Source organism: Megalops cyprinoides, chromosome 2 (assembly GCF_013368585.1).
Source record: "Megalops cyprinoides isolate fMegCyp1 chromosome 2, fMegCyp1.pri, whole genome shotgun sequence".
Classification (NCBI taxonomy): domain Eukaryota; kingdom Metazoa; phylum Chordata; class Actinopteri; order Elopiformes; family Megalopidae; genus Megalops; species Megalops cyprinoides.
The window spans coordinates 32415808-32431367 of NC_050584.1; the positions used below are offsets into that span (position 1 = coordinate 32415808).

The 15560-nt window shown below is 42.3% G+C and overlaps 1 protein-coding gene across 1 annotated transcript; it reads left to right on the forward strand.

Moving 5' to 3' along the window:
- The first annotated feature begins 569 nt into the window (after positions 1-569).
- On the forward strand, positions 570-14774 carry LOC118772495 (lysine-specific demethylase 4A-like). Its single transcript, XM_036520875.1, has 22 exons — positions 570-677; positions 1982-2141; positions 2290-2465; positions 2702-2816; positions 2988-3181; positions 3631-3680; positions 4579-4682; positions 4993-5130; positions 5740-5975; positions 6961-7127; positions 7530-7864; positions 8046-8142; positions 8506-8687; positions 9039-9234; positions 9805-9881; positions 10300-10355; positions 10775-10883; positions 13068-13256; positions 13481-13651; positions 13981-14100; positions 14322-14414; positions 14587-14774. Exons 2-22 carry the CDS (start codon positions 2004-2006, stop codon positions 14725-14727), a joined length of 3084 nt encoding a protein of 1027 aa, XP_036376768.1. The 5' UTR covers positions 570-677; positions 1982-2003; the 3' UTR covers positions 14728-14774.
- Positions 14775-15560: the final 786 nt, after the last annotated feature.

Here is a 15560-nt window from a genome sequence, read left to right on the forward strand (position 1 = left end):
GCCATATTACCACTGTTTTATAAAATACCTTTGTGTTATTAAAGATAAGTTTACTTGTTTAAGAATCTGCCCTTTAAACATAAGTATGGCAGCTGTCTCAATTATTACACTTATTAACTTAACCAGACCCCATACATTGCATTAATGGTAAAACGTACTGTACTAGACCTCATGATCTGTATTAATTGTAAAATATTTATAATTTTTATAAAATACTAATTTGTTTAAGCACAAATGAACAAAATTAAAGGAGACAGATTGCTTGTTTTTTTTTCACCAGCAGTAACACTGTTTCACAAAATAAGTCTAATTTGATCGCACAAAGTGACTTTCCGGGACCAGGAGGAATGGGAAAATCACTTTACCCTGCTTTATACAGAAGCATTACTCCCCATGAACATTATGGCTAATAAGAGCAAAACGTTACGGTTTCAAACAAACTGGAAAATTATATGTATAATTGGGCGGGGTTACAACCTAACCAAGCATTTTGATTAGTTCGGTCAGCTACGGATCACGCCCATTCGCACACGCACGTTCGTGGTAAACAAATTGTGTGCGCATGCGTACAGTAGACAGTTCCGAGGACTAGGCTTCCTGAGAGGGGAAACCTTTATTTATAAATTGATTGCACTGAGGATACAGCAAAGCAGTCAAGAGTTATTTTGTCAGCACCTGTGAGTAGTTCTGTGCAGTTTTATTTAATAAATAATTACTGAAATACGGGAGTTAATGTGTTTTCCATATTTAATACTCTCTTGAAAATCGATAAGTTAGCTAATGCTAGCTAGCCAGTCGCTCTGTATTTCCAAGTCAACTAGCAAGTTAACCTGAAAGCCTGCAGGCTGGGATGTTAGCTTCTGTACTGCATGTCGTTAGCTAGATGCTTGTGCACGTTTCTATATATGACAGGGATAGTCTATAGCTATGGGCACTTATTGATCACTTCTGGTATGAATGTTAGCTAGGTGTCTGTCTTCTGAGAGTTCAGCTGCAGCAGGGCCTTCACGGCTTTTTAAAGGACGCGACATTTAACCAATCACAAACACAGTAACTGCTTCTCATTAGGGTTCGGTGCAATCACGGGCAGAGGGCGGGCCGAACCGTGGTAGCTAGCTAGCGAAGTTAGCAAACATTAGCTAGGTAATGTAGGTGGCTACATGTTTTAAAAGCACCGTAGCTTGTTAGCTGACTTAGTAGACAACATGTAACAAAATAGGAGTATTCATTTCACTCTCATTCACTTCACTTTGTTAAACTTTGGACCGCGTCGGTTAGCAAGTTATGCTGGCTACGGTTTTATGAGTGAAACATACACTGTAGTGTGTTAGACGGCGCCCTGTATACCCCTGAAAGTTTGCTAGCTTTATATTGAATTATATTTGTTAAGATAGCTAGCAGCCAGCTTAACTGATTAGCTAGTTATTGTGCTTGGAAATATATTGCTATGACGTGAATTATTAGGTAGCTAGCTGTCTACATTTTTAAGTATAACTAGAATAAGATGGGTTGCTAACGGTATTGGTAAGTCAAGCAGTACTAGGCTATATGTGATTGGATTGATTGCTAGATAAGTCCAGGTAACGTTAACTGTTGGCTGTGCTGTGAACTGACAACTAACCGACGACATACTTCATTATACTGTATATACCATTCAAAACGGTGACATTACCTGACACTTTGTGGTAGACTTTGTGAGTCGCTGTGGATGAGAGCATCAGCTTGATGTAAATGTAACGTTTAATGTACTCACGTCTTGGACGTCACTCTTGACAAGAGGGTCAGCTGGGTGTCAGAACTTAACATTAAATGTGCTAGCATCTTCTACCTGTCCTTGGATAAGGGAAACTGCGAAGTGACAAACTGTAAATATATGTAAATGGATTATAATTAGTGTCAACAGCAGCTCGTGTCTCAGAAAATAGGTGTCAAATAAGGTGCGTCTGTGCATGCTATTTTATTTGTGTTCTTTCTGTTTTAGATTGAAAAAGCGTTCTGCCACAATGGCTTCGGACTCAGGGGCTAACAGTCCTGGTTCCGGGATCATGACCTTCCACCCCTCCAAGGAGGAGTTCAAGAATTTCAGCCGCTATATCGCCTACATGGAGTCGAAAGGAGCCCACAAAGCTGGGATGGCAAAGGTGAGATGTGTGGACAGGGAGTGACCCACATCTTATCTTATTATCGGTTATTGTTAATTATCAATTATTATGTATTGTAGTTGGAAATGCAGTAACAAACAATGTCCATGGGTGAATTGCAGTCTTATTTGTTTGTCTGTGGTGGAAGGTTGTGCCTCCAAAAGACTGGAAGCCAAGGCGTTGCTATGATGACATTGATGACCTGGTGATCCCAGCCCCCATCCAGCAGGTGGTCACAGGGCAGTCGGGTCTCTTCACCCAGTACAACATCCAGAAGAAGCCAATGACTGTGCGCGAGTTTCGCAGGATTGCTAACACTGACAAGTGAGCCTGAAAACTCCACTTACTCGGAGCAAGGAAAAACACATCATATATGGCACCAGAGACATGACCGTTGTGCTCAAGGGTTCGCACTGATGTCTGGAGCTGTAGTTGCAGTGTCTCACCTATACTCATGCAGGGGATGGGCTGATACAGTTGGGTAATAATTTGCTAAAATGGTCGTTGTTGCTGGCTTTGTTTGTTTCGCACAGCTCACTTCCTTGTCATTTTCGTTGTAGGTTCTGCAACCCCCGCTATGTGGATTTTGAAGAGTTGGAGAGAAAGTACTGGAAGAACCTCACATTTAATCCACCCCTGTATGGGGCAGATGTGAATGGGACACTGTATGATCCTGTGAGTGATGTTCCCGTCACTTGTGCTGTATGTTCAAACTGTCTCATTGTACTCCTTCTGCATTGTCATGTGGTAATTAAGCTTCAAATTCAATTTCATATCAAAGCACACCCTTTCTCCATGGGAATGTTCTGTAGCGTCTGGTAAAATGCATTGTGATAATGTTCTCAGGACGTGACAGAGTGGAACATCGGACACCTAAACACCATTCTGGACACAGTAGAGAGAGAGAGCGGGATCAAAATCAAGGGAGTCAACACGCCCTACCTTTACTTTGGGATGTGGAAAACCACCTTCGCCTGGCACACAGAGGACATGGACCTTTACAGCATCAACTACCTGCACTTTGGAGAGCCCAAGTCTTGGTAACATCATAGCACTATTTGTCACTTACACATTTTGTACTTTCTTTGACCTCATTCACTATCACTGACCAGCCAGCATTACTAAGAGAGAAAATAAAACTGTGGCTTTAAACAACACTGTGTAGGATCATTGTGTTTTATATTTTGTTAGAATTTTGTGTTTGTGTTTATGTTCATGAAAAACATTTGTGTCTGTCAGTTGAATGCTGTTGTACTTCATTTACTGTTAGAGTGAAAGAGGTCCTTGTTGCACACCACTATCTAGTTTGGTAGCTACTACCCAAGGAGGCCATTCATGAGAACAGAGGGTGCAACACAGATTTCTTTCAGTTAATTCCTTTCTAGCAATGTTTTGGTCCTCTGTCCTTCCTAAGGCTGATGCAGAATAACTGTTTTTTCTTCATTTACTCTGGTAGTCCATGTATTTTGTACTTATATATCATTCACAGGTATTGTGTTCCCCCAGAACATGGGAAACGACTGGAACGTCTCGCCAAAGGTATGACTGAGGAATTGTCCTTAAAATGCATTGAAGTGTGGAGTTTTTTTTAATATTGACCAGTACAGAAGGAACAATCCTCTGTGAAGGTGAGTAAGAATAATGTGACAAGGATCATTAGAGTATACAGAAAGTACAGAATAGAAACATCATATTGGCAAGTACAGTTGCTAAACCCGTTGCATAAACACTAATTACAGGGCAGTACAGAGCTGTTTTTACATTCTAAAAACAAATACCCAGATGTGATGAATTCGAAATGAATCCTAATCAATATCTGTCTGTGCTGTCCTTAAAGTAAGTTAAAATGGCCATGGTCTAACAATCAGATGTAGGATGGATCCAGGTTAGGTCAGTCTAAGTATAGCCTGAAGAGGTGTGTCTTTTGAAGGAGATGAAATCGGTTGAGTAACAGCAGTCCTGATGCAGGGAAGGTGGCTGATCCCACCACCAGGGGGCAACATTGAGAATGAGCAGGACCTCACTGAAGAGGGGATGGACAGACAGATGACAGTTAAGGGAGATGAAAATAGCAGTACACAAAATACAAAGGGGACAGGGAACAGCTTTTCAGCAGCAGAGTTCTGGATTAGTTGGAGTGGTTGTATGGCAGTGACAGGGAGTTATCAGGGAGTAGTCCAGATAAGCCTTGAACTAATGGGTGGGTGGTGAGAATCAGGCAGATTCTTTCTGTGTTTATTATCAATTACATGGTATAATCAAAATGAAGCAGGTGACAATTTGTGTTGTAACATTCTAATAGAAGAAGAACACCTTGCACATGTAATTCAGATGTTCTCAGACCTGGCAGGTTTTCCATGCAGGAGGAGACCTGACTCTGGGTGGTGGATTCAAGCTCATTGAGGACAAAACCTGACTTTGACACTAATTCTTGCAGGGTTTTTCCCTGGAAGTGCCCAAAGTTGTGAGGCTTTCCTTCGACACAAGATGACATTAATCTCCCCATCCATCCTGAAGAAGTATGGCATTCCATTTGAAAAGGTAACCTATATTTTTGTGGCAAATATTATAACTAGTGGTAGAGAATTAAGTGACTGGATAACTGATAAATTGGAGTCCAGTCTTATCTTTTGCATTACCTTAGTCATTTGTATACTAGATGATCTCACCCGGGGTTGTATAACATACATTTCTTAGAACATACATTTATACAATTGAATTTTTTTGGAACTACAGGAAATAACAGCAATGCTTTACCATGGATGCAAAACAACTGCACCCAGGTCTTCAACTTGGTGCTCTTGCCCCTATATTAGATTCTGGCTGACTTAATGTGTACATCATATGTCAGATCACTCAGGAGGCTGGTCAGTTCATAGTGACATTCCCATATGGCTACCATGCTGGCTTCAACCATGGCTTCAACTGTGCAGAATCCACCAACTTCGCCACTCAGCGCTGGATTGAGTATGGGAAGCAGGCAACTCTCGTAAGGCCCACTTAAATCTTGTCTTATTACAAAATTAAACGTACAGCATTGTGATTAAACTGACAGACTTGCTAGGTAATTGCTGATTGCAAGATATATATGCATATGAACATGGAGTAAGTGCAGCTTTTTAAAAAGATGAATTGTATTGTACTACCCATGTACTGCATTGTACTACCCATGTACTGCTTGCTATGTTAACTTTTTTTTTAACGTCTTCCTTAAACACTTTTACTTATTATTTAGCAGTTGTTTTCTATCAATAAGCCATTAAAATACAGTTTGACCATATCCAGATGATTATGACATCCACTGTGTTCTCCCAGTCACTAGTCAGTCAAACTGTGTTTGACAGATAAGACTTTATTGATCCAAAAAGGAAAAAGCCAACATCCTATGTTGATTTTGCCCTAACTTATTTCAGCATTGTAAGCACTGTACATGTAGTTTGAATTGGCACAACAGTTAGGGGAACAGATGAAAAGCAGTTGTTCGGTATATGAGCTTTTCGGCAGAGGTGTTGAGGTCAGACTTTGAGGAGGTGTATGTGGCTGAGTAGGATGTATGAGTGTCAGTGGTGTTGAGCTGCAGTCCACTTCCCCTGCCTAGTGCTCCTGCAGAAAGGATATGGTGAAGATCTCCATGGATGTGTTTGTGCGGAAGTTCCAGCCAGACCGTTACAAGCAGTGGAAGGCGGGGAAGGACAATGCTCCTATCGACCACTCCAAGCCCACGCCTGAAGCAGCAGAGTTCCTAAAGGAGGAGCAGACAGGCCCTGAGGCAGAGGCCCCCTTTAAAGAGGAGAGCACCGAGAACAGCCCCACCTCAGAGGGAGAAAGTAAAAGGTGCCAAAGCGCGGCTGCTCTCTCTTTCCCACATTCACTGCCGCGGTCATCATTGCTGTTGAAAGTAGTCCTTTAGGTGATATGATAATGACATTGCCTTTAAGAGCAACAGATGGCATCCTGATATGATGTTTGGGTTAGTTGAATTGGTTTTATGTATCAGCGTGTGTTTAGACCTCATTGTCTAACCACCACCTCAAGTGAGAATTATGACTTTCACATCACTGATGACCACAGTTAAAAATTATATCTAAAACACACAAATGCGTCATGCACACACACAAAAACACACTGACACACACATTTTGGAAGCTTGGGCAGAAAAGAAACAAGAAATATGTACCTGATAGAAACACATTACTAGAAGTCAAGTCAAGAGGACACTTGACTCGTAACAGAAGGCTAGGAATAGCTGGTGTTGTATACCTGCTGATCTTGTCTTTTGGTGAGATATTCCTGTGAAGCAAGTGCCAATGATTTCCATATCCATTGTTGTAGCCAAATGTATTTCATCATTCAGGAAACCAAACTGAGTCAACTCAGCAACACGAAGAAAAGACAAAGAATTTCATGGCTACTGGATTGCAGATATGTGTAGATTAAATGAAATTATTTAATTGAATAAATCCAAAATGTTTCCTCTTTAATACATAGTTGTTTCTAAGAAATAAGAGAAATAGCTTTATTGACAAAATCTAAATACCGTAAAACATTATAATATGAATATTAAGCATATTTTTCAGAAAACGGTAAAAAGGTTGTTTAAAGTTAATTATATGTTGGTAGATATCTGCAATATAATTTGCAAGATTATTGTGTAGTTCAAATTCACCATTGTACAAAAACATAGACATGTCTACATTTAAAATGTGACAGATAACTATAAACCCTGTCCATCATTGGGACCGAAGGTGATTTGTTGCAACTTCATGTGACAAAGTCTGTATTTAGTCTAAAATGTTGACCTGTGGAAAATTGTTTTCAGCTCCAGTCCTTATAAGCAGAGAATTGGAGCAAAGAGACCACGGGCTTGCCAGGATGCTCCAGAGGAGGTGCTACACAAGGAGGAGGAGGGCGATGAGGTGGTGGAGAAGAAGGCCTGTCTGACCCCTCCAGAGCAGGACAGTGAGGGACCCAGCCTAACAGACACCGGTAGCCTCCTCACAGCATTGCGTTATCATGCTGCTCTACTGCTGATTTAGGCTGTTCTGCATGTATCCTGTATATAAGTATGCCTATGTTCATATTATCTCAGCACTGTGGGCAGAGCACCCTCTGTGCCTGTAGAGGGCCCTGTCACTTGGCCAGTGGTGTGAAGTTGTTATCTTAGAGAGAAGAGCAGTTTCAAATCAAAATCCTCAGTTCCTCAGTCTCTAGAATGGCAAAGAGTGACTGGACCAGAGCTGGAAAATCTTCAAGACTGTGGTCTTCACATCTGGTTATTTGCACACCTGGCTTGGCACAGTGCACATTGTAAACCTGTCACAGATATGCATTAGAAAGTTTTGGCAGATGTTTACAAGTCGAATGCAACTCTAGCACTGTGTGTTCCAGAAGCCTTTGAGGCACCTCAGATGAAGCTGGAGGCTAACGTCAACACACAGCCACAGTCCCTGGAGAAGACTTTCCTGGGTAACGACATCCCCACAGACCAAGAGTGTGCTGACATCTGCCCTCCCCAGTCTGGAAAGCACCCCCCACAGGGCCAGGGGGTGGCAAGCACTAGTGGAAATGCCCAGCCGGCTCATCTGCTGTTCCAGAGAACTCTGAGCCCTGCTGAGGCCCTGCATGTCCACAGCTACGCTAAAGGGGACTACTGTGAGGTTGAGACCCCTGCTGCAGAGGAGACTGGGACTGGCACTGAGACAGGGACACAGGATGGTATTAAGGTCAGCAGAACTGAGAGATACCTCCCTCCCAGCATTCAAACGTGACAGATCTTCCTTTAGTCTTAGGGAGTGCGCGTAAATTCATTGTCCACATTTTTTGGTTAAACATAGCTCTCGGATTAAGTTATATAGACATGATGCCACTGCACAGCATTGAATTGACCTGCCTTCTTGCCAGCAGGGGGCAGAAGACAGCAATGAGAGTGAGCATGTGAAGACACAGCTCAGCAAACTGCCTCGTCATCACCCCCTGATCAAGGACTGCTTCAGTGATGAGGGTGAGTTTCAAATGCCCTGAAGAGCTGATATCCAAAGTATAATTATATGGTTCACCATTTACTGGATTTGCTTAAAGGCAAAACATTAACCAGCATTGCCACCCTATACTGCCTCACCTGTTTAAGGATGAATGGTGAGCCAGCTAGGAGCCATGATCAAGGATTTATATTCTACTTGAATTCAGAACAAAAATACACTTCAAGTTCAAAAATGAGTGTTTATGGTATTTTTATCAAATGATATGGTAAGGTAGGTCAGGTGTATTAGGGTTAGGGAAAGTGTGAAGCCAGAAACCACTCTTATGAATCATTGTTCAAAATTCTTGTTACTGTTTGGTAATTCCCCCTCTCTGACTCCCATAGAGCTCCAGGAGCAGATGGCCACAGAAGAGGATGGGCTGGAGGCGGAGCCCTGGGCCAAGCCCCTAGCCTACCTATGGCAAAACAGACCTTATAACCCGGAGAGAGAGAGAGCGTACAACCACATGATGGGTCTGCAGGCACCTTACTGTGCCATCTGCATGCTCTTCCAGACCTACCAGCGGGTCAGCACCCACCTCCGCTGTGCCACAGTCCAGCACATTATTTCAGTCTCATCCATTCATGTTGGGTACACTGCAGTGGAGCAGCATTGTCTTCTCTCTGTGGCCTGTCTTGGTGCAACTGCGGCAATAGTATATGTGTTCTCTATCCCCAGCACTGGTAACACTTCACTTTCTGTTTCTGTCCAGCCTGACCAAAGCACTCTCTGTCATTTCTGCAGCAACAGTAATATATAGTGTTTCTCTGTGTCCAGGCTGGAGGTGGTGACAGTGTATGCTAATATGTAGTATATCTTTGTGTTCAAACTGTAGGCAATGACAGTGTACAGTAATATGTAACGTTTCTTTGTTCAGACTGAGGGCGGTGACAGCAGCCAGAGTCTTGCAGATCCCACAGAAGGGCAGCTGAGGACCAAGCCTCTGATCCCAGAGATGTGTTTCACCACCACAGCGGATAACACCAATGTGCAATTCTCTGCTCCCTACCTGGAGGAAGATGGCACCAGTCTGCTGATCAGCTGCACACAGTGCAGCGTACGGGTACACACGAGTGAGTACTGCTCTGTTACTCTGCATCATCACCAGTCCTACCCGGTGGACTGTGCACAGCTGTGAGCTGTGTCACTGGATTCATATCAGTGATGTTTTTAATAATGGTTTGTCGCTCTGTAGACTGCACTGCGTCCTTTAGAAGCTGCAAAGGAGACATTAACAGCAGCAGTGTAGCATAGCAATAAGGAGCAGGACTCATAACTCATAAGGTCTCCAGTTCGATTCCCCACTAGGGCACTGCTGTTATATCTTTGGGCAAGGTATTTAACCCAGAATTGAATCAGTAAATATCGATCTGTATAAGTGGATAACATGTAAAAAAAAAATCTATAACCTGTGTAAGTTCCTCTGGATAAGAGCATCTGCTTAAATGCCAATAATGTGATGTAATTAATAGCCATCCAGGTGTCTGCTCTGCTTTTAATTTTCACACGGGAAGGAAATGCATGCACAACTTTTGTTTTACCTGCATCTTGCAGCAGTAACAGTTTGACGTCCGGTTCACTGGGAGCTGTGCTGCGCTCTGCAGTGGGTGGTGTAAGATGTTGTGTGTTGCATTTGCTCCCAGGCTGTTACGGCGTCGCCCCTGAGCGGGTGTCGGAGGACTGGAAGTGTGCACGCTGCACAGCCAACGCCATGATGGAGGTCAGTCTCGTTTCCTCCTTTCTCACCGCAACAGTCTGCAGGAAAATGATAGCGTTTTTATCACATTGTACATGATCCAATTTTTCTGAGGTACCATGCTGTACCTTATGTACCTTATCTTGTGTCTTTAAGAATATTTATTTTATTAAAATGTTAATCAGTGTTATTTGGGAGAGGTCTGTGATAATCCCATTATAAAAGGTACCTGCAAGTAGGATTGCATGCAGGTGGGGTTACATGTTCAAATCTGAAGTAAATGAACAGGGCAGCGTTCAGGTCAATGACCTTCTTCATAAGTGCTCTCTCACGAATGTGGACATGCACTACAGTGGGCTGTGTAGCAGCTATTTTGTGCATTGATGTTTTAAACCTCAGTTGAACCTTGAATCCCGGGCCTGGTCTGTCTTTCTGTTTTCAGAACTGTTGTTTGTGTTCACTGAGAGGAGGGGCCTTGCACAAAGCCAACAATGACAAGTGAGTGGCAGCAAGTCCTTGACTTCATATTGGCAGCACACTCAACTCTAAATATACCATTCATTCGGTCACTGTCAACCAGTGATGAATTACACAGCAGAATTATGGGACCTTTCGAAGGAGGAGACATCAAATGACTGAATATTTGTTCATTGAAGTGTCACTTAATTACACAGACAGTCTCGTGTCACAGTAGTGAATATATATTACTGAGTTATCTTACAGTGCCCCGGTCTTGATGAAAGAATAATGTCTCAGAAGCTGTCCTAATTGATTTTAGAAACTAGTTCATCATGGTGCAGTTCATTGGGAGTCTTTAGGTAAGCACACAGGGGCATTAAGTCAGAAGGTTGTGTGATGTCAGTGAAGCCTGCATTATCTGGAGTCATTTTTATGGCCTTGTTTTCCATGTATTGCAGGTGGGTGCATGTGTTGTGTGCTGTGGCAGTGTTGGAGGCACGTTTCGTGAACATTGCTGAGCGTAGTCCAGTGGACCTCAGTGGAATACCTTTACAGAGGTTTAAACTGGTAAGCGATTTCACTCTCCTTCCCCCTTAGACTTGCAGTTGAAATGGTGGCCCACGTGAACATACCCATTCTTGTTGTGCCATACCCATTCATTTCATTTCATTTTTATTGTTTTGTATTCTATCATGGTTGAAATGTGGTAATGGTGCTTTTGTTATGTATATTCCGCTCTTTGTTGTAAGTTTCAAGTAGCCTGCAAGACACAGACACACATGTGCTATAGTGCCAGTTGCATCGAAAGCCACACACAAGTTATGTAAGAGCTGGTAGGAAACTGGTTAAGACTTGTCTAGTGAGGGATAGAGTAGGATCTGTGCTGCTTTTATGTCTTTCTTTGAAAATACATGTGTACATTTATCCAAAGTGTATACGTTTAATTCTAATTTTGTGGTTGTGTCAGTCTTTTATGAAAGGTGCAATGAAACCCATCACAGATCAGAGATTGTTTAGACTGTACATAGACCGTGAGGGTGAGAGTTGTACTTAGCTACACTAATCCCAGGCCATTTAGCACCATGGCATAAGGAATATGCCTAGCTGCCTGTGAAGCCAGCAGTATTGGGTCCAATTCACTGTTTTTTTTTTTTTTTTTTATTCCACGTTTGTAATGGCTCTACTTGGTATCTGGAGAGCGTTCTCTGTCCAACCGCTAATCATGCGTAGACAGATCATCCATCTCTTTTTAACAAATACGCGCTCAATCACTTAACCAATGTGAGCTTTGTACACGTGTAGTGTATTGAAGTGATAGCTGGGTGATGGTAAATGAGAAAAGTTTATCTGAAGCGGAGATTGAATTTTGTTTTACTTTTGTTAAATTGGAAAACCCAATGAATTGGTGTGTGTTGTCCAGGCTTTGATTTTTGTTTTTTATAATTACGGTTTTTTTAGCCTTCTGACTTAACTGCTGCCTTTGCTTACTGCTACCTAGCTAGCTATACTGGCTAGCAGGCTAATGATAGCTAGCAAATTGCCCACATGATTGCAGTGGAGAACATCATGGATCAGATTTTATGTAACTCATTTGTGTCACATTTGTTATGAAGAAAAAATCCCATTAAATGTAGACTAAAACCTATCAATTTGGTTCAATCATTTCAGTCCTGGTATGAGAAGGTCGAGTGTCTTACCGGTAGAATGATGATGTCAATGTACTGTTGGCCCAGAATGATCTCAGTGGAACTGAGTTTTCCTTGCCACTGTTACCCTTGCTTAGATGTCTGTAAATTTTTCCCATGTGTTAAGCATTCCACAGTTTACTGGGAAATGTTTATGTGTATGAGTTATATTTGATTTGAACCATAAGCCCCCCGACCCAATCGGCCTCCTCAGAGGGACAGCCCACCAGTCGCCACCGCCACAACTACTAATGCTATGGAAACGACACGTCAGATTAGGGCATGCTGCCACTGAAAATGTTAACATATTTAACAGAGTTAACAACCCATGGATAAGTAATGAACTCAAAGCAATGTCTGGATCTGCCTATGGTGTTTATACACAGATGCAGTCATAAAGGTAGTGGTTCAGAGAAGTAGCTGAGAAACAAGATGTGTTGTGTGTTTGTGGAGATAATATATCAATACAAAGAAATGTTAAAGACAGCTGCTTGCTCCAAAATCTGTTGTTAGCAGTAAGGCTAACTAGTTAGTTGTTAGCTGTTATGTTGAGGTTCTGAATAGTAGAATAATAACAGCAATAGAAATGAGCAAATAGGAAAATATTTTTTAATGCCCCTTGGGCATCAGTAGATCTGTGAGGATGTGATAAGGACATTGTTTCCTCATGTCAAGTATATGTGTGCCGAAGATCATTTTGATGATTTTTTTAAATTGTGTAGCTCCTACTGGACACAGACTACTGGATTATGATTTGGCTAGGGAACGCTGATCTTGATGCTGATGCCTTTGATATTAGCATTGAACTTTTAAACCATAGCATTGTTTTTACGTTGTCTCATTTACATTTATCGTGGGTAAATATCAGGTCTGGTTATTGCACATACGCATTTCTGGAACTCCGGAACTTCTGGAACATTCTACCTTATGGTTTGCATTGCCATTGTGTTAAAGATGCTTGACTCTAACTTCCGGTAAAAGACAAAAGAAGCAGAGCTGGCCTTTTTATGTAGGTTGTGTCCTGTGGCAGTTTGTAACAACAATACCCTGGCCTGTTTTGTAACAGAAGTGTTACTACTGTAAGAAGCGCATGAAGAAAACCTCAGGCTGCTGTGTGCAGTGCTCTCATGGCCGATGCCCCACAGCCTACCATCCAACCTGCGCCCAGGCCGCTGGTGTCCTCATGCATCCCGATGACTGGCCCTTTGTTGTCTATGTGACCTGTTGCCGACACAAGGGCCCCATCCACACTGAGGTACAGCTAGATGCTCTTCGCTAGCGCTCAGCTGCAATAGAATTAGATTTTTTCTGCAATATATTTTTATTTTTTTATATGGAATTATACTCTTCTGCAGGGGAGGGATATTAGCTACTATTGTATTGGCTACTGCTGTTACCATGGTAAAGCATTAAGTGAGTGAGTGTGGGCTAATCGGGCAGAGTGAAATGGGCTTTCCTGTCTTTTGCTTTTTCCCTTAGCGCAACAAAGCTGCCATGCGGGAGTTGGCAGTGGGACAGAGGGTGATCTGTAAGCACAAGAACGGCCGCTACTACCAGTGTGAAGTGGTACAGCTGACCAAAGAGACCTTCTATGAGGTCAACTTTGATGATGGCTCATTCAGTGACAACCTCTTCCCTGAGGACATTGTGGTGAGTAGGCCAGGGTACCCATGACATCACATTACATTACATTATTGTTACTTAACAGGTGCTCTTATCCAGAGGGACTTGCATAGGTTACAGTTTTATCTGTTTATAAAGCTGGTTGTTCACTGAGGCAATTATGGGTTAAGGACCTTGTCCAAACTTACAGCAGCAGTGCCCCAGCAGGTAGCTGAACCAGCAACCTTTTGAATACGAGCCCTACTCCCTACCACTATGCTACACTGCCACCCCAGTCAATATGCTGCTTTGCTTGCAAAGGTTGTGTGTGTGTGTGTGTCATTGCTGAGTGTAACCAAGCTGTTTTTCTGACCCAGAATCGGGATTGTGCGCAGCTGGGCCCCCCTTCACATGGAGAAGTGGTGCAGGTGCGCTGGACAGATGGGCTAGTCTATGGAGCCAAGTTTGTGGCCGCGCATGTCATCCAGATGTACCAGGTAAGATGGAGGTATTCCAACTGAGAAAAAAATGGAGCGGTAATTCCTGTAGAAACTGTTTCCCTTAAAATTTAGCTGTTGTGTTAGTTTGTGCTACGTACAGCACAGCAAAGCATTGCTTTTCCTTGTGAGAGGTCAGTATTGACCCTGCCTCTTACTGATGTATTCTTAAGTGCCCCCTTGCTTGGTTTTAAGTACTCACATGCTTTTCTTTAATGCAGGTCGAGTTTGAAGATGGCTCACAGCTAACGGCCAAGAGGGATGACGTTTACACTCTAGATGAAGAGCTGCCAAAGAGAGTGAAGACACGACTGGTGAGTACCAACCTATAACAAAGGAGAATCTGTGGCAGTAAACCACTGAACATCAACCAAGTAAAATGGTGTTTTTACCTCAGATATTAAGGAAAACTCACAATAACAGTACCAATACTTTCTGAATTGCTGCTGTTGATTGTGTTACTGTGTTTTGTGCTTTTTTCCTCAGTCTGCAGCATCAGACATGCGTTTTGATGGGATTTTCACAGAGAAGGACATTATTCAGGAAAACAAGAGGCAGCGGGTGATCAACTCGCGGTACAGGGGGGACTACATTGAGCCTGTCATCTACAGAGCCATTATGGAGTAGTCAACCAAAAATCTGCTCCTGCAGAGACCCACCAGCACTGATGTTCAGGATAGTTACCCCCTGTACCTTAATTTATTGACTTAGTGAATACGGATTTTATGAACAAATCCTTTCTCCAGATGTCCTTCGGTACAGGACTGTTTTTTCATAATTTTCATTGTTGGTTACGATCTGAGTTCACAATCAAACAGATTCCAATGAACAGCAATAACGTGGTAAAAACAAATGGAAACCACTGAATATCCTTTTGAAAAACAAATAAACAATATTTTTGCCTCTGAGGGCTTCCACACAACGGAAGAAAACACCAGTTACCATCTGTTGTGACAGTGATTTTTTTGAGGGAGTTGCCTTACAAAGCAGGATATCTTTTCTGTTTGAGGATTGGAATAAGAGTAAAATTTGTTTCTCTGAAGGCCTGCTGTTGATTTTTATTTATTTTCCTCAGCATTACAGTGCTGCTGCTGCCAGCATTTGGTAAAAGGGACAATACCATTGCCATTTTATTAAAAAAAAGAAATGTTTTGTCTTTCCAGATCTACGCTGCTCACAGCCGACTGCATTTCTGAGCATGGTATTCCAATAGGACATATTACTTAACCTTACTCTTCTGCTTTAGGGAGTTTTTACTAGCTAATTTATTATAAGGTGCTTTAAAATAATCCTGCAATATATTGATTATTATTAAGAAAAAAAAAACATTTTAAAAGATAGATCTTTTGTCTGACATAACTGGTGCTTCAAAGCCGATAATGTACGGTCTGTTTTTGCTTCTGAAGATCAGTCAGTGGATGCCTAGCCTTAAGTTCCAAGGGCTCCTTATCTCTGCCATT

What these genes read in the sequence shown, in the direction of transcription:
- LOC118772495 (XM_036520875.1), top strand. Translation starts at nt 2,004, where the DNA reads ATGGCTTCGGACTCAGGGGCTAACAGTCCTGGTTCCGGGATCATGACC. An exon ending in ATGGCATTCCATTTGAAAAG is followed by an intron (nt 4,683 to 4,992) that starts GTAACCTATATT and finishes ATCATATGTCAG; the next exon opens with ATCACTCAGGAGGCTGGTCA. An exon ending in CAGCCAACGCCATGATGGAG is followed by an intron (nt 9,882 to 10,299) that starts GTCAGTCTCGTT and finishes TTCTGTTTTCAG; the next exon opens with AACTGTTGTTTGTGTTCACT.